Here is a 19028-nt window from a genome sequence, read left to right as displayed (position 1 = left end):
CCTCTGCAGACCCAGTCACAATTACCTGGCCATGCCAAGGCTGGAGAATCCTGCTGGGACAATGAGGACGTCGAGGCGGGGGAAGGGATGAACACCCAGGACAGCATGGGCCGCGGCCAAACACTGAGGTAGCAGAGAGAGGACCCCCATCTGTGAAACAGAAAGAAATGATGGCACACCGTTCATATTTTCAAGGCTCTCCAATGTATTTTTTCGTTAATAAACGGCAGACTGGCTTTACCGTCCTGCCCAGATGCAATTGAAAATGAGCCAGCTTGGCTAAGAATGAGCCATTGTACTTCTATTCAAATAAAAATTACAGAATCCCTGCCAGAGCCTTCTACCTGGGCCTTCTGTAGCAGACAGTGGGGGGCAAACACACGGTGTGGCACCACTCGTTGGGCCCACGCCGACGGCTCTGTGAATCGGCAAGGATAGTCGTCATGGGAACAGGAGACGCTCTCATCAACCGTGCCTGAGAAACAGGCCACAGAGTGCCCCTCAGACTCAGAGTCACAGAACACCGGGCTCGAGCTCGTCTGGTCTCCGCTGTGCACAGCAGGTAAAGAAGGAAAAGGAAATGGGAAGGAACATTTAAAACCAAGGTTAATAAAGAAGAATTAATACATTTTAAAAAGGATATACAGGGCTATACAGTAGGCTGGAACCCAATATAGCACAATGTGTCCTGTCTCCGTGCGGGGCATGGAAACGACAGGAGTGGAAATGCTGAATATATACGTCACAAGGGCAAACAGCACAGAGAGCCCAAAAATATTGGAGGCGCAGACATTCAATCTCATTGACTCTAAAAATCCAATATCCAGCATTAACTCCATCGCCAGTATAAGAGCCCTTCCAGGGGTTCGGAGCTGGTTCCAAGTTTCCTTCCAGCCATTCACTGAAAATAAAGGCTGTCCTTGTAGCTGGAGATGCCTGGGGCCGGCAGCAGGCTACGGCTGGGCTGCTCCTGGAGGAAAACCATGAGGGGAGGAGTAGGACGATTACTGGAAACCCAGAGGAAGACCTGCCAGGCTGCTGGGCAGTGGCGAGGGAGACCCCAGACCAACCCGGCCCTGCCCATAGCCACACACCAGTCCAGGCAAACTCCATTCCACCCTTAGCCCTGGGTGCTGGTGTCCCCGGCCGTACGCCACAGTATATCCTGTATCTGTGTCTGAGCTACTTTATTTTATTGCAACGTTTATTGTCTCCTGGCTTTGTACCACAAGCAGGATGTTGGCATCATTTTATGCTGTTATGCAGACTGTCCTGCTCAGAGGGGTTCGTGCCACACAAAACAAAAGTTACTGAGGCCCTTGATTAAGTGCTACCCACTGCCCCTACAGTAATTCACCTGCTCCATTGTTGGCGTTGTGAAAGGGAATGTTCATGCCATAGACGGCTGCAGGGCCAGCCTTGGGTTAAGGACACACTGGAGAGAGGCGGCAGCCTTACGAGAAGAACAGAGGAAACGAACACAGGAAAAATAATAAAATACCTGCCAGTCTGGAGAGTAGAGCACTTTATTACTTCACTGGTGGAGCTCCCAGCTCCAGCCGCAGGCCCGGCCACAGTCTCTGACCCAGGCCCAGCTTTGGCCGTCTCCCCACACTCCATTCTGCCACTCGTCCAACTCTCAACGGCAGTGGTAAATTCCGCCGTGGCCTGGTGCCAATAGCCCACTGCCAAGGTAAAGGTGGAGGCGGGCATGGGCATAGTGACGTAGTAGTCCCACATTAAGAGACCTGTGGATGCATTGGAGAAGGGAGGAGAGGAAAGGAAAAAAAGAAAATTGAGAGAAACTTTGTTCAGAGTGAAGAAACAAACAAACAAAAACCATTACACTAACATACTGGCATGCCAGAATACATCTGCAGAGAATATTCAATCAAAACTTTAATTACTCTAGACTAGAGGCATGTGGGCACACAGGGGTGTCGCACCAAATTCTGGGCCCTGGGTACAAGGATTCACTGTGGGCCCCCCATGAATGTTCTTCATAGGGGGAGGGGGTTTAACCCATTTAGACTGGGAACCAATTATTTAGCATTATTTTGTGCTTTAACTACTGAAAAATAGCAGATACAAAAGCTCACAGCGCGGCACCGAGTGCCGCGCTACGAGCTTGTAGATCTGCTATTTTTGAAAAAAATAATAATAATCTAATCCTTTTTTTTTTTAAACCTATGTTTCAATGTCAGTGGTGCTCAAACCTTTTCATGTGAAGGACCCCCAAAATGATATGTATTTGGCCACGGACCCCCATCTCAAAATATTTAGTTCCAGGGACCCTCCAGAATCAAAATGTAGGTTACAAATGTTCGCTTAAAAAATACATTCAAAGATTTGCACACATTTTCACGACTTTTCAAAAATAGCAGATCTACAAGCTCGCAGCGCGATTGTATATCTGCTATTTTTCAATAGTTAAAGCATAAAATAATTAAGGCCCCTCCACCTTGGGCCCTAGTAACTCAGTCCCACTTTTCCCCCCCTTGTGACGCCCCTGCCCACAGTACCTGTGTCTTCTTCCTCAGTGGGCATGGCCTGGTTCTCCCCACTCATCAGAACCACACACTCGCTGGGGGCCCGGACCCTGGCCTGCCACGTTGACATGGCAACAGGCGGCTCCTGGCATGCGAAGAGGGCTCGGTTGTTGATGGGGGACCCCGCATTGTAAACACACACCCTGTGGGGCCAAACAAGGGTAAACTATAAACAAGTTTCAGTGCTCAAAGGATGAACAAATAAACACTCGCATCATGCATTGCACACAGAAAATGAACAGTGACGGCTTGATAGCAAAATGTACTTTTGATCATTTTAATATTCCACGCATGGTGCACTTATACAAACTATACATTTTCAGTACGGACTGGTAAGCCAATTCACCCTTTGTCAAGTCCCGCCTGTTGTCCCGCCCCTCTTCACACCCATTGGCTGCTGTGTCTTGGTGGACACTCGGTGGGACACTCCATCCACTACCATTTTAATTCAGTTGCTTGTGTTTTAATTGTTATTGTGTGTTCAATTCTAATTTCAAACTTGGTTTCAGCAAAATGGAGCTGCTCAGTGGCAGACTCAGCATGTTTTTAAATGTTTTTATTGTTTATTATTATGTTTTAGCAAATTCAAGATAAAAAAGGCAGAACCAGGGCGGGACAAGGCAGACAGAGCTTGCTGGTTGGTCAGTCAGGCACCAACCAGAAGGCTAACAAAGGGTGAATACCATACCATTTCGTCACTGTTGGGCACGTCACGTTTTTTTTCGTAAAGTAAAGCCCCGCTTTATCATACAAGGCTGTTGCACAATACTAGTGAAAATAGCAGATCTAAAAGGACAGTGACACGAAGCCTCGCATCACAACCATCTATTTTAACTATTTTAAATAGTTTTTAAAATAACAAAAAAGGGAAGGCTTCGGACATACAAGGTTTCTAGTTCTACCCGACAATGACTATTAGCTTGTTTGTGCATTTTCTCTCATTCCCTTCCTGACCCACCTGTTGTCCTGATCTCTGGTCCACGTGACAGAGCCTCCCTCTGGCCTCGTTTCATAGCAGATCCTCAGAGCACGGGGGAAGTCCTGAGGTGTCCCCGCCCCCCTCTTCCTCACCTGCAGACTCCAGCGGTCTGTATGGAACAGCAGGGTTCCCCCACCCTGGGAAGCAGGGGCTCGGCTACACTGGGAGAACAGCCGGTGCTGCTCCCTCCATTGACCAGAGGGGATGGAGACCAGTTTCTGAATCAGGGCTGCTGATTGGCCCGTTGTGCTGAGCCCCGAGCCCTGACATTTGACCTCCTCTGCGAGGCTGGACATGGCTGGCACAGAGGTAATGTCCAACGCCTCAACGTTTGACACGGTGAGGTCACAGCAGTCCAGCACCAAGGTGAAGTCACCATCGCTGGTGCTCTCCCAGGACGCATTGGCGTGTGGTGGTGGGATCGCAGACTGTGGCACATTGTGAGCCTTGCCGACATCAGACAGAGACTGACATTTTGTCCTGGCCATGTCTGCAGCTGCCCAACTCACGCCCACAGCCTCTTCGCTGTTACTTGTTTTTTCTCCTTCCTCCTCTGCAGTTGCAGCCACCACACCACATCCAACCGTAGCCTCATCCTTCGTATAATTGTGTAATGCAGCCACAGCCTCATCCTTAAACTTGGCACTAGTTTCACCCACATCTCCAGTAATACGCCAAGCCTCTGCTGGAGTCTTGTAAGTATCCTCGCCTTCAGTTCTTCTCCCAGGGCTAACCGATGCTCCAGGACCAGCAACAGGTTCCAGGAACAGAACAATACTGCCACTGATGACCTTTCTGTTGAAGTGAATGGTCACGTCCAGTACATAGTGTCTGACCAATATGTGGCTGGTGTTGGCTCTGAGTGGAAGGTCATCTTTATTCGGGTCGAGGTCCACATCAGGCTCCATGTCACACTAATAGGGTAAAAACTAAATGACTTTAATAGTAAACACACTTCTACACGGTACTAAAGGCACGGACTCTGTGTGTAGTGTGTACAGTATATCATTCTAGTCTTCAAACTGGACCATCACTGCTTATCTTATATAGCCTTCTCTTCAGGCCAAAGTAGTTCAGTCTGAGTGTGTGTTATGGCAGTGCAGTGTGAAGGAACCAAATCTCTCGTGTCCGTATGCTCAGTGTAAACTCTAGCGTAAGTGTCAAACTCCATTTGTTGACACATTCCTCCAGAGCGCACAAACAGGAAAACAAGTTTCACAATCCCATTTTCACAAGTGTTTATGAAGAGGTAGTACCAACACGCCTCAGCGCACTGCCCGGAACAGCTAACTGCACGCAGTATCCTATATTAAAGGTCTGCTATGGACGCATTTACTGTCACAATCCCTCCATTTAGAATGCTCCGGGCGTGAAGGAAGCTTGGCAAGAAAAAGGTGCAATTACCATTTACAGCCAGAATTCCTCAGAGTTTTCTCTGTGTAGCACTGAAGCCATAAAAAACACATTTGATCACACAAAAACATGGGATAATCTACAGAGCTACAGGCAGAGACAGAGAAGCTTATATCACCCTCCTTCACCAGACAGGTCCAAAACAAGACCACTGTTAACTGTATTTGGCGTGTTCAAGGTGGTGGGAATCGGCAGCGGGGCTGGTATGGGCTCGCTTGGTGGTACAACACCTTAAGAATGTTATAGATAAAGGTTATTATCTAGAGCCTGTGGCCTATAGCTGACTCATCTAAGTAAAGCTCTTTTAATGTTGAGTCCTGTAGGAGCAGGTTAATGGCTGTGTGCTTAAAGGCAGCACAGGTAGCAACTTGCCTGGCTGGCAAAGCAAAGGTACATACTGGACAAGAAAGATGAATGCTCCTGACAGCATTTACTTATACCCACCTTATCAAAGAAGATTAAAAGCTTCCTTTTAAAAGACTTTCAGAGCAAAGAAATAATTGCTGAAGTCATAAACTTTCAAAGATGAGTAGCACCACACTGGCGTTTGGCTTTAAGTCTTCTTGCATATAGAAGTGCCGTTTATCATGATGTCAAAACGGTAAGCCTTTAAACTGGGTTGTGAATCATGCTGATTTATAGATGCTTTACATGAATGGTTCTCAAAGTGTGGTCTGGGGACCCTCAGGGGTCCTTGAGGGAGTTCCAGGGGGTCCCCAGCTAAATGATAGTTAAGAACCAAATGGACCCTTATATGGGTGGGTATTGTGTAACTCTGAGATTGTAAATGGAACCAAATGGACCCATTACCTGAGGGACCCCCATAAGAGAAGAATTTTACGGCTCTATGATTCTCAATCATTTTAATTTCAAGGACCCCCAGTTTGACATGCATTATTGTGCTATGGATTCCCATTTAATGGTATTTCTATCTGTGGACAGTGGACTGGGACCCCAATTTATATTGTTGGCATATATATTTTCAAATGGGGGTCCGCGGACTTTAAGTTTCAAAACAAGAAAAAGTTTGAGAACCACTGCTTAACATGGGGGGGTTCTGAAGTATTGAGCAAGAATGCGACGCAAGCGAAAGAATAGAAATATTTTATTAATCCCCGAAGTGAAATCAAGCCTCTATAGCTCTATAGCTGTCATCAGCAAATCACATCCAAGACTTTTGTTTATTCTAAGCCCCACTCTGTCCGTATACGGTACCGCTACAAACAATAAATGTATTGGAAGTGGAACGCTTGAAATGACAACAACACGCAACTTAAAATAATGCATTATGACAGCACTGCACCGCTCAGACTAGGGTACATACAGTACAGAGAGTGAGAGTGAGACTGTGAATGAAATGTACCGACCTGCAGCATCCAGCATGCATCTACTACTTCCTAGGAAAACACAAGGAACTGCACGAGACAGCTCATTGGCCAAACATCTATGTCGTCATATTTAAGCGACGGCAGTGCTTGTAGTCTTTTAAGGACAAAATAATAAATGGACAGTCTCACTCACTCACACACACACACACACACACACACACACACACACACACACACACACACACACACACACACACACACACAGTGTTGTAATTGTCTCCACCAGCTGAAGGCTGAGGGAGAGTATGTTTTCGCCCCTGTCCGTGCGTGCGTGCGTCCGTCCGTCCGTGCGTCCGTCCGTCCGTCCTCCGAGTTTGTTACCAGCTAATCTCTGGCACTGTTGGCCCGGTCGCTGCCAAAATGAGCACACACTCTCCCTGGATGCCAATTCAGAACCTCTGCCCCACATTTTTCAGATGGCCCTGTTCTAGCGCCACCATGAGGCCGATGTTTGCAAAACACATTTCTGTACACTATTCCTACAGATTTTGTCCAAAAATCACGCAAATCGGTAGACAGTATCTCTACAGTCATGTGATCGACACGGATCTGTCTGATTGTCCATATTCCATCCTGATTGGCTGATATTGGCTTTCAAAGTTTGTAAGATTGGTCCATTTTGGACAAAATGCCTCAAATCACAAACGCAGAGCGCAATTATCACGCAATCGCGCACACACGTTCCCACTAGGACGAGGAAGAAATGCCACATCAAATTTCAGAAATCAGCCTCATGGTGGCGCTATAACAGGCCGATTCGTGGTTTTACCTATAACTCCACCGATCAGTTTCAAACTTTTAAGCGCACTCCCTGGATGCCAATTAAGAACCTCTGCCCCACATTTTTCAAATGGGCCTGTTCTAGCGCCACCAGGAGGCCAATTTGTGCAAAACTACCTTTTGGCCAGTACTCCTACAGATTTTGTCCAAAAATCACGCAAATCGGTAGACAGTATCTCTACAGTCTTGTGATCGACATGGATCTGTCTGATTGTCCATATGCTATCCTGATTGGCTGAGATTGGCTTTCAAAGTTTGTAAGATTGGTTTTGGACAAAATGCCTCAAATCACAAACGCAGAGTGCAATTAACATGAAATCGCACACACACATTCCCACTAGGCCGAGGAAGAAATGCCAGTTCAAAAAATTTAAATCAGCCTCATGGTGGCACTATAACAGGCCAATTTGTGGTTTTACCTATAACTCCACCGATCAGTTTCAAACTTTGTAAGTGCACTCCCTATAGGCCAAGGAAAAAACATTTCCTTGCATTTTTCACATCAGCCTTTTATAGCGCCACCAGGAGGCCGACTTATGTAAGACACATTTTTGGATATTACTCCTTCAGATTTTACCCACAATTAACACAAATCAGTACACAGTATCTCTACAGTCATATGATCAAGACGGATCTGACCCGTATTAAATATTCCATCCTTATTGGCTAGGATTGGCCTCCAAACTTTGCAGGATTATCCGTTTCGAACAAAATGCCTCAAATCAAACACAGCGTGCAATTGTAATGAAATTGTGCACGCACATTCGCAAAAGGCCAAGGAAGAAATTACACTACAAAATGTTCAAATCAGCCTCATGGTGGCGCCATGAAAGGTCTAAGATTGGTGAAGAACACATGCCACCCTTTTTACATTTGCCTATTATAGCACCACCAGGACGCGTGGCCTGGTGGAGACATGTGCTCGGAAGAGCACTTCTTCTAGTTAAGTAACTACATTTACTCTTGAGTTGTACAATTTTTAGGTATTTTTACACTTGACTGTCTGCAATATATGTCCAATACTCTTACTTCTACTCCACTACATCTGTACTTTTGCTCCACTAGGCCTGCATTTATCTGAAAACTTAAGTTACTTTGTAGATTTATTATCATTACAAAAACACCATTTGAAAATTGCCAATCTACAAGCTCACAATGCGCGCAATGCACTGTGAGCTTGTAGATCTGCTATTTTCAAAAGATTTTTAAACATTTGAAAATGGGACATTCTGAATAAGTAATTTTACTTTTGGTAATTCCAGACTGCTACTGTAACCGAGTAGTTCTACATTGCAGTATTGATACCTTTAAAAAGTAAATTTTCCACCACTGCAACACAGTCCTGCATGTTCTATGACTGTGTTAACTAATAATACACTGTCCACTGAGCAGACAGAAATATACCAACATACTGTAGTGATGGATGTTGAAAATATATTAAATGTTCCTCTAAGTATCATTAGATCATGTGCAAGTACAGTCTGCCACTTTCATAGTATTGATTGATTAGTGCTATAGGAACTTATGGATTATGTAATACAATAGGCTATAATTTCCGTAAGTCTTTAAAAACTTGCTTTGAGTTGATGAATTTGCACAACACAACACTTGTATATATTAAGTTTTATTTAGGTGCGTGACCTTGACATTTTGTGCATGAAAAGGAATTACAATTCCACATACAATGCATGTTAGCATAAAGGAAATAACAGGAAAAATGTACAGTTTCCAGTGCTTGAATGCCACTTATAACAAACATAGTTACCAATTGTCTATACATTTGTATTAGATGGAGAAAACGGCCACATGGCCTCAGTTTAAGGCTATAACAGAAAACTAAATGGAATGCAATGAGACATGTACTGCCAAGTAGAGAGCTTTCTATCTGGGAATGTATGCTGAAAGCACAATATGATGATGAACTCACAGCTCTGGTTAGTAAACAAAGAAGGGTTTAAATTTGGCACTAGGTCTAAAATATCCTAACAACTAATTTATTTACAATCTATTAAGACACCACTGCTATATGTACAACGTTACTCAGAAGTTATCGAGACCTGCATCACTGTGACGCAAGATTCATGGTGATATAAAATGATTATTGCCATTGATCTAAAAAATGTCTTTTCCATAGAATAAAATGCAAAATAATCTCTCAAAAGGTTTGTAAACATTTTCTTTGTAATTATCTAATTTATTACCATCATTATATATATATATATATTATCATGTGGATTTTAAAATAAGCCTCATTTATAAACATACAGCTACGTTATGTACCATTACCAATTCCATATCTGACTTCAATGAAATTGTTTTGGTTCACTTTTAATAAGTTAAAACTCTGCTAATATCTACACAAGATAGTTTCTAACAAAAACAATAACATCAAGTATGGAAATCAAAGCAGGAATTGGTTGTATCTATCTATTTTTACAGTGAAATCCTCCATCCATAGCATTGCTGCGCTGAGTGGCACATACCATCCAGAGGCACTGAGAGGGGTGGATGCTCAGAAGCCCTTGAATGCACAACAGACTCATTTGACATAAACTATTTAGTACAAAATCGCTTCAGCACACAATAAAAACATATGCATATTCCCAAAATACTATTCAAATGCGCATACACACATTTATTTTTCACATTTCTGAGTGCACACATTGACATAAGCCTGCTTTGCTTAGGTGCGTTCATGTGCTCGCACACACACAGACACACAGAACTGGCATCATTGGCACACGAGTCCCTGGGCCAGCAAGGACCTCTATTCTCAACCTCATCCAACCCACCTACAGGTACCCAGTAAAATCCTCGGTTAGGGATTTTGCTGTGTAGAGGGTAAGTTTGCAGCATTATCAGGACTTGAAGTCATCCCAAAAGTCAACACAAATAGAAGCAAGAACAGAAACGGTACACTGACATTTTTGAATAAGCTACACTGCGTTCACAATCTCCATCCCTGCTGTTAGGTAATGTCCTTATCCCACTTCCTCATTCACTTCCTATGACAAACAACTGAGTAAGAATGAAAAAAGGAAAAACACGAGAATAAAGCAAAACACAGCACCCTTAAAAAAAGAAAAGAAAAAAAGAAATGGAAAACTAGAGAATGTGGGCTTAGAAACTAGATTGTGTTGTTGCGGACAGACACGTTTGTACTGCTCAACCCCACACAGCAATGCAAGGGCATCTACAGCGAGCCGTCCCTTTCTTTTCTTCTGTCCTCTCCTCTTTCATCTTATCTTTTTTCCCCCCGTCTCTGCTGTGTGACATCCTCCCTTTCCTTTCTGCAGCACTTGTTCAGATGAGCCGGCGCATCTCAGGAGTTTTCCTCTTGAGTTCTGCGGAAACTCAAGCGTTTGAAGGAATCCCTTTGGGGTGGGGGTGGAGAGGTACAGAGGAGGAGGAGGCAGGAAGAGCAGAGAGACATAAACAAAAGATTAGGCGTGAAGAGAGGAGGTGGAGTCGGTAAAAAGGAGACAGGCACAGAGAGAGAGAGCAGGGATGGGGAGCGTTTAGATCAGGTTTTTCACGGTGAAGTAGGAGCACAATATGACAGCAAGATAAAATAAATCCTCACATGTCATGTCAGACCAAAACAGACATGCATTACAACTGCTCTGAGATTGATTGAAAGTAACATGGCGTGGATGACGGACATAAAGCCAGATATCGGACTTTATCAAAAATCCCTCTATTTGGTGACAGCCTTTTGGAAAAAGCAGGGTTCAATTAAAAAATCGAACCTCTGTTCGAAGTGGAGCTGTGTGTGTGTGTGTGTGTGTGTGTGTGTGTGTGTGTGTGTGTAGCACCTCTCTGGTCACCCAGGATCATGTGTACCGATTTTTGTGACATTTGAAGAAAATATGTAGGAAAAGGTGCAAAAAGTGTTTTGGAGAAAATTCAAGATGGCGGAAAATCTATCCTGGCGCAAATGGGCGTGGCCTATATGGGGAGATGCGTCTTGACCCAAGGAATCCAGGGAAAAAAGATTTTTAATTTTCCGATCTACGGTTCAAGAGTTACGGGGCAAAACGCAAAGTGGCCCGTTATAGCGCCACCATGAGGCCGAGTGATGTAATTATTTTTGGATTCTTTCTTAAAATCATTATGAATCTCCTCTCCGAGGTTTGAAACTGTAGCTCCTATGGTTTACGAGAGAAAAATACTTGAATGTGAGTTTTTGCAATTCCCATTATAAGTCAATGGGGAAAATTAATTCACTAATAAATTAATATCAATTAAACTATAGAACCTTTCTCTTAGCAAGTTACTAGCACACGATTCCCGAGTAAGCCGGTCGATTTGACATATGGCGCGAGTGTGTGGTGCAAAAACTGTGGGAGGAGTAGCGTGCCAAACTTTGAGGCTACAGACACGGACGGACGGACGGAGACAGACCCACACACACGGCCACGTATAGGGAGCTTGTGTTCCACACAGCTCCAAAAAGAAAAGGAAAAAAAAACAGAGGGGAACATTAACATTTCTCAAACACTTGAGCCCTATGCTATAATACTGTAAGAAAATTAGCTGATCTACAAACTTGATACAACGCATTGTGAGCATGTAGATCTGTCATTTTCACAATTTCTTAAGCAATTATCTCAGCATTGTCTTCAATAACCACACAATGTACTATAATGGTCAAAGTCTCTAATCCACGTCGCACACAGCGGGCAGAAAAGGAAAGTGTCTTTTGGTGCAGACAGTCACAGCAACATGGGAGATGATGTAGAAGTGACCAGACACAAAACACATAAAACTCAAGTTAATGCTGGTAAAATTGCTAATTCAAACAAAAATGTAAGAGCTGTAACTCTTTGGGTTTTAATTGTCTCCACCAGCCGAAGGCTGAGGGAGAGTATGTTTGTCTCCACCAGCCGAAGGCTGAGGGAGAGTATGTTTTCCCCTCCGTCCGTCCGTCCGTCCGTCCGTCCGTCCGTCCGTCCGTGCGTCCGTCCGTCCGTCCGTCCGTGCGTCCGTCCGTGCGTCCGTGCGTCCGTGCGTCCTCGCAGTTTGTGAACGCCAAATCTCAGTCGCCGTTGGCCCGGTCGCTGCCAAAGTGAGCACACACATTCCCTGGATGCCAATCTAGAACCTCTGCCCTAAATTTTTCAAATGGGCCTTTTCTAGCGCCAACTAGTGGCCGATGTTTGCTAAACACATTTCTGTGCACTACTCTTACAGATTTTGTCCAAAAATCCTACAAATCAGTAGGCAATATCTCGACAGTCATGTGATCGACACGGATCTGTCCGATTTTGCATATTCCATCCTGATTGGCTAAGATTGGCTTCCAAAGTTTGTGGGATTGAGCCGTTTTGAACAAAATGCCTCAAATCACAAACGCAAAGTGCAATTATCATGAAATCGCGCACACACGTTCCCACAAGGCCGAGGAAGAAATGCCACTTAATTTTTTTTTATCAGCCTCATGGTGGCGCTATAACAGCCCGATTTGTGGTTTTACCTATAACTCCACCGATCAGTTTCAAACTTTGTAAGCGCACTCCCTAGAGGCTAAGGATAAACCTTTGCCCTGCATTTTTCACATCAGCCTTTTATAGCGCCACCTTTGGGCCGACTTATGTAAAACACATTTTTGGATATTACTCCTTGAGATTTTATCCAAAAATCATGCAAATCGGTACACAGTATCTCTATAGTCATGTGATCAAGTCCGATCCGTCTGATATTTCACATTCCATCCTGATTGGCTAATATTAGCTTCCAAAGTTTGCAGGACTGCTCCGTTTTTGAACAAAATGCCTCAAATCATCAACGCAGCTTGCGATTACCGTGACATTTGCCACACATATTCCCACTAGGTCAAGGAACAAATGCTACCTTTTTAACATTGTCCTGTTATAGCGCCACCAGCAGGTAGACTTTAGCAAAACACATTTTTGGAACACAATGCTTGAAATCATGCATGCAGCGTCCGATTGCCATGAAAGATCTAAGGTGAAGAACATATGCCACCCTTTTTACATTGGCCTATTATACAGTAGCACCACCAGGACGCACGGCCTGGTGGAGACCTGTGCTCGGAAGAGCACTGCTTCTAGTTAATACATTTGTCTTAATGAACACTTCAGATTTTACTGTGCAGTGACAAAGATTAGTTTAAGGATGCATTTCTGGAATGATTAGTAGATGCGTCTCCATTTTGTATGCAAACCAGTGAACATTTTTGATGGTACAGATTGACGGTGCAAATTAATAATAACTAGAAGCAGTGCTCTTCCGAGCACAGGTCTCCACCAGGCCACACAAATCGGCCTGTTATAGCGCCACCATGAGGCTGATTTAAAAAATGTGGGGCAGAGGTTCTGAATTAGCATCCAGGGAGTGTGTGTGCTCAGTTTGGCAGCGATCGGGCCAACGGCGCCGGAGATTAGCTGGTAACAACCAGGCCACACAAATCGGCCTGTTATAGCGCCACCATGAGGCTGATTTGAAAAATGTGGGGCAGAGGTTCTAGATTGGCATCCAGGGAGTGTGTGTGCTCAGTTTGGCAGCGATCGGGCCAACGGTGACTGAGATTAGCTGTTCACAAACTGCGAGGACGCACGGACGCACGCACGCACGGACGCACGGACGGACGGACGGACGGAGGGGAAAACATACTCTCCCTCAGCCTTCGGCTGGTGGAGACAATAATAATAATACATACAGTACAGTTTATATAGTGCTTTTCTGAGTACTCAAAGACACTTAACAAAACAGAAAAAAATGAAATAAAACTACTTTATTAGGGGTAAAAAACAGATTAAAAAGTTAAGAACTATATAAGGAAAAAAACATTTATATTTACCTGTTTTCCAGGAGTGGTCTGATGATGGGTTTGTACAGCTCAGGGATCTTCCTCTCCAGCATAGGCCTCAGGTTCTCTCTCAGGCGGTTGTAGTTCTTCTTCAGCTCCTGCTGATACTCCTTCTGGTCCAATGTGATCAGGTACTTGTTCTTCTCAACCGCCTCCCCACACCTACACGTTGGAGGAGAGGAGAGGAGATGGCTAGTTGAATGGTATAGGATTGATGGATGAATGGATGAATGAATGAATGAATGAATGAATGAATGAATGAATGACTACATGACACCACCTATACTTTGTGCACAGTTCCCCTCTATAAGGGTTAACAATGTGCTTGACAGTATATGGAGTGCCTTGTTAGTAGCTTCCAAGTATTCCCTGCTATAATGAGAACCTAACTATGTCTTCCCTACAGGGCTGTTTCCAAGACAGCTGTAATAGCAGTGGAACGAAATACATTTTCACGGTCGCAAATGGCCGAGAAATAAAATCCTATTCTTCCCCATGTGCTGAGAAGGGGAGAGTATGTGGTGACAGCTGAACACCAGCGGGTCTGAAGCCAGCACAGAGGACAGGTATGGGGTGTTCCATCATGACATGTATAATGGCCAAGTCCTGGTGTGGGCAGGAAAGCCGAGAGACGGTGAAGATTGCAAACACATGTCCAAGTTTATCTCTCTGCTTTTAATGAGAGTAATATGGAAAACGGCAATGTTGTGTAACAGTATACAGTAAATGTGCACGTCGTCTACGAACAAGCAAAGACTGCCGAGGAGAATTTTCCATTGCATCTGCGGAGATGCTTAATTAACTCACTTCCTGGCTTGCAATGTACAGAGAATTCGACTGTGAATGATATTATATTTAATACATACAAAGATGTACTTGCCAAGTAACTCCTTGTTATATCTGACGTATTCTGTTGTCTTGCAGACCCATAGTGTTACGAATGCTGGGTTGCCTTTGTCTCCATTTTTGTTTGTTACTTTTACCTTTTTGTGTGTTTTAATTATTGGACAATACATAATGCGATTGGATGGAGCTTCCATTGTCATATTTGGAGGCTGTAACCTGAATGACATTATGTCACAACATTATGTCAACAGAAGCAAGTTCTTCACAAGTTTGTGTGTTTATGACACATGTCTACATGTAGGCAGACCCGCCATGGCTCAACAGAACTGTGGTTCAAGGTTAGCTCTGGTCCACTCTATACTGTATTCACAAAAAAGAAAGAAAATCTGGTTCACACATGGTCTCCTTATTTCCTCTTCCCCACAAATCAGAAGCGCTCTCATACAGTAGCATCGCACCGTCCACAAATCTCGGGTACATAAGACAAAATAAGAGTCAAATTATTTTGTTGTGGTTCTCAGACATTGTACCGAAGCGTCATTATAATAATATTACATGTAAACAATTACATAGAAATGAATAAAAGAATGAGTAATTTGTCTTAATAATGAAACCCCTCTTTCAGTAAAGACAAAAGCCAGATGTTGGTGTTTTTTTGTCCATTGGCAAAAGAGCTTAACCACATGAACCCTAGTGTCCCTATTTTGGGCCGAACATTCAGTGAAAATAGTAGATCTACAAGATGTACAAAATAATAATGATGCTGATACAGAGTCACTGTGGGCAGAGTTACTTGTTACATGCACACAGACAGCCTCAATAATAATAAATAAAGTTGACATGAGCTCTAACGTAAGAGGTTGATGACTGGAAAGAATAGCAGTGAAGCTTTCCTTAATTCATCTTGGGGGGAAAAATTGCATAGTTGAAAGGTTAAGTCTTGGCACCCTGTAGAAACAAGTCTCACCTTGCATGCATTAGGGGGAATAAAATAATGTTTTGGAAATGACGGTAAATATTTGCTGGCCTGCTCGCAGCAATCAAGACAACCGGGGATGTGATCTAATGTAAGCTAAGGATATTAAAATGAACAGATTTCCCTGTTACGTAGATGTATACACACATGCACATACTGTAAACACACTCAGATGTTTTGAATATTCAAAAATATATTCAAACAACTCTTGGGAACAATCATGTTTTGCAACTGCATTGAAATTAAAACCAGCTGAGCAATATTATGGGGGAAAAACATCTTTATATGTCATATGGGAAATGAAAAAAGTCACCCTGTCAAGATGAGTTATAATAAATTGCATTCATCATCATACCTGTCAGTCTTACCCGAAGTGTCATTGAATACACTATTTAATGTATATTATCTGCCCCATCTCTCCAACAGTCACAGTACCCTCTTTAACACATTCCCCGCCATTTAACAATACCTTCGTACTCTATGGTGCCTCTGGTCTCCATAGACTTCCATGTAATTCATAGTGCACGGATCATGCACACCCATGCCTAGATAATGCACCACGTGTGTCCACATTGCTCACAGCTTTCAAACAAAAAAATCCGAATGGAAATCCGTTCAGGCATTCATGAGATACAAGCCATTATGTTTTCCTAAAATGTAAACAAAGATGGCTGCCATGTTTGATAGATGGGGTTGCTATGGGGGTTAAACATGCAATTTCGCGATTTCTATCATGCCTACTACATTTTTTGGGGTCCAAAAAAAAATTTGATTTTTTTTTTTTTCAAAATGGCGGAAATTCTCGGGACTATCGGGCCTGGCAGGGAAAGACATTGAAATAATCTCGGGACTATCGGGCGTGGCATGCAATGAGTTAAATGGTCAAATCCTGAGTGTTAACGAGTCAACAAATGGACCCAAAATGAACACTCAGGATTTCAAAGTGTTCCTACAGATCTAGTTTGAGTTGTTAGTGATGATCAAAAGAAAGAGCAATGAGGATTCAAAGAACGGGAGAAACACAAATGGTGGCGCAGCAGTCTGTTCAGATACTGGCCCACCACAGGTTCAGAGGGCTTTCCCCCACTTTTCCGAGTTGTCGCTACATGTTATGTACATTAGACTGGATCTAGATTTGGACTGGATTGTACCTCATGATGAACTCTTTAAAACACAGCCGTAGTTTGTTGTGGTGACGGAAGAGCTTGGGGTCTGCTGGGATCTCATTCAGGAAGACCTGGGCCACCTCCAACGGGCCCTGCAGAGGGAGCGGGTGAGGGGAGGACAGGGAAGGAGGGAAAATAAGAGAGTGAATCAAAGAAAGAGAAAGGAAAAGTCAGAGGACACGAGGGAGAGAGAGTGATGGAAAAAAAGAGGGAGTTCAACTGTTGTGCATGTGAGTGCATGTAAGGAAAGAACAGGGTAAAGAATGATTCCCTTTCACTCTGACTCTGAGGAAGATGGCTTGCTACAGTAAGTGGGTGAACTGCTACAGCAAAGAACCAGATTTCGAATGAACACAAGGGGACAAAAAAGCCACAGTTAGCCTCCTACATAGCTAACATCACCTGCAAACCCCCACGTTGACCTGCCATTTGTCTTCCCCTTCACCCCGTGTGTGAGATCTTGTTATGCTATCATAAAACCGCTGCGAGGCTCATGCGCCCACCGTCATGACAGGCACATTTAAACAGAGCTGATTAGCGTTACTAACAGCTCTCTCTTGGTCTGAACCATGGATGGACAGACATCCAGAAAACAAAACAAAAATATCTCTTCCACTGATTACAGACGAGTTAAATTTTTACAGGGGCTGCTTGCTGAACATTATACAGTATATATAAATACAGCATACATCTAGTTCGGCTGCTATGTGACCCGACCCTCACACCTACCGGTACGTGCGAATATGTCGAAGTCATAGTGTCGGGTACTTTGTCAGAGTATCCGTTGTACCCGTCTGTCGGTGTCCCTTTGCTAGGTTTGCTATATGGTTATGTCTGAGTCAGAGTGACAAGGCTGTGGTCCTGCCTATATATGGGCATATCGGGTTTGTTTATGGTTATGACTGAGTCAGAGTGACGTGGTCCGCAGGCCGGCCTTCTGAGTAGATATAGATACTGGTGTGTGTATATATATATATATATATATATATATATATATATATATATGCATCATGTTGAAACAAGGGACCTGTCAAATTCAGAACATAGAAGATGAAGCATTGGGGGGCTGCAGCAGCTAGCTCTGTCATTACTCCAACGTTTGCCACGCCGGCCCGACAGGCGCTAGGAGCGATCAGATCAAAGAGAGCTGCAGTTCAGCAGTGTGCCATGCGGCACAGGAACATGAAAGGGGAGAAGGGGATGCATGCGAATTGATGTTTTAACTAAATCAGGAGAGAAGGCAGAGAGGAGGGAGGATTAGGGGCAAGCGGATGGACGGAGGGCTTTGATGTGCAATCAACGTCACGTCTCCCCACCTGTGCTCTGTGATTACTGCACTATGGAAACTGTAAATGTCTTCAATAAATACAGGTAGAGGCCGGTTTATCGGCCCCTGACATGTTAATGAGAATCCCTCTGGGATTAAGGAAGAAAACGAGAGGTTTCTATGCAGAGGGAAATCATTTAAAAGAAGAACAGATCATTTGCCAATCGTTTTGTTCATTGAATTAAATAGAATCTCCACAGAGCAGGTGCTATGTGTTATGATGACAAGAAGGGATTAGATGGGGAAACAGTAAATAACAGCTAGCGCTCCCCACTCGGTACTATACAATACCTGGTTAACGACCGCTCCCACAGCGCCTTGCAGCAGCATCTGTAACATCTTAGCATCTGGCTGCTCTCTGTGTGTGGCAATGGCTAACTCTCTAGTCTTCTTCTGCATGTCTTCAATCGCCACCTCAATAGGAGTCAGGTCAAACTGGAGACAAAAGACAGAAAGAATGGTGAAAATGGGCCAGTTGTAAAATGATGCCATGGTGGTTGATTCCAAACTCTGTTCGCAAACTCAAAATTATGTTACTGTCATCCAATATCAATATGAGCCAGTTGGATCCTGATTTGTAAGTGTGATCAAAACATGTGTATCCTGTGTTATTTTCAGTTCTTAACTCTCCTGTTTGGCCCTACCTCAATCTTCTAGTCTTCTCACTACAAATGATGAAAAAGAAAATAATTTCACCCAATTCTTTACACCTGTAAACCTGTGATGTGACAATAAAGACGATTCTGTTTCTGGAAAGCCAGAAATGAGGAGA

At 43.8% G+C, this 19028-nt stretch overlaps 2 protein-coding genes across 3 annotated transcripts in view; both read right to left on the bottom strand.

The window, feature by feature from the left end:
- Window positions 1-6321, bottom strand: part of aopep (aminopeptidase O (putative)) — a 132446-nt gene extending 126125 nt beyond the window's left edge. The window contains exons 1-6 of the mRNA XM_080738633.1: window positions 6309-6321; window positions 3508-4442; window positions 2523-2692; window positions 1502-1748; window positions 345-549; window positions 26-150 (exon numbers count right to left, since the gene is read on the bottom strand). Of these exons, the coding sequence (XP_080594759.1) occupies window positions 26-150; window positions 345-549; window positions 1502-1748; window positions 2523-2692; window positions 3508-4442; window positions 6309-6317 (1691 nt within the window). The 5' untranslated portion in view covers window positions 6318-6321. The remainder of the gene's footprint in view (window positions 1-25; window positions 151-344; window positions 550-1501; window positions 1749-2522; window positions 2693-3507; window positions 4443-6308) is intronic.
- A 2396-nt stretch (window positions 6322-8717) lies between these two features.
- The window catches only part of dock8 (dedicator of cytokinesis 8), an 82561-nt gene continuing 72250 nt past the window's right edge, over window positions 8718-19028 (bottom strand). For both annotated transcript variants that reach the window (XM_080739456.1, XM_080739457.1), the window contains 4 exons: window positions 18548-18691; window positions 16915-17021; window positions 13933-14103; window positions 8718-10483 (listed from right to left, as the gene is read on the bottom strand). In XM_080739456.1, the coding sequence (XP_080595582.1) occupies window positions 10432-10483; window positions 13933-14103; window positions 16915-17021; window positions 18548-18691 (474 nt within the window). In that variant the 3' untranslated portion in view covers window positions 8718-10431. The remainder of the gene's footprint in view (window positions 10484-13932; window positions 14104-16914; window positions 17022-18547; window positions 18692-19028) is intronic.

The sequence above is a fragment of the Nannobrachium achirus genome, assembly GCF_963921795.1.
Source record: "Nannobrachium achirus genome assembly, chromosome: 12".
Classification (NCBI taxonomy): Eukaryota; Metazoa; Chordata; class Actinopteri; order Myctophiformes; family Myctophidae; genus Nannobrachium; species Nannobrachium achirus.
The sequence above is the reverse complement of the archived record's forward strand: the minus strand, read 5'-3'. Positions and strand labels throughout refer to the sequence as shown.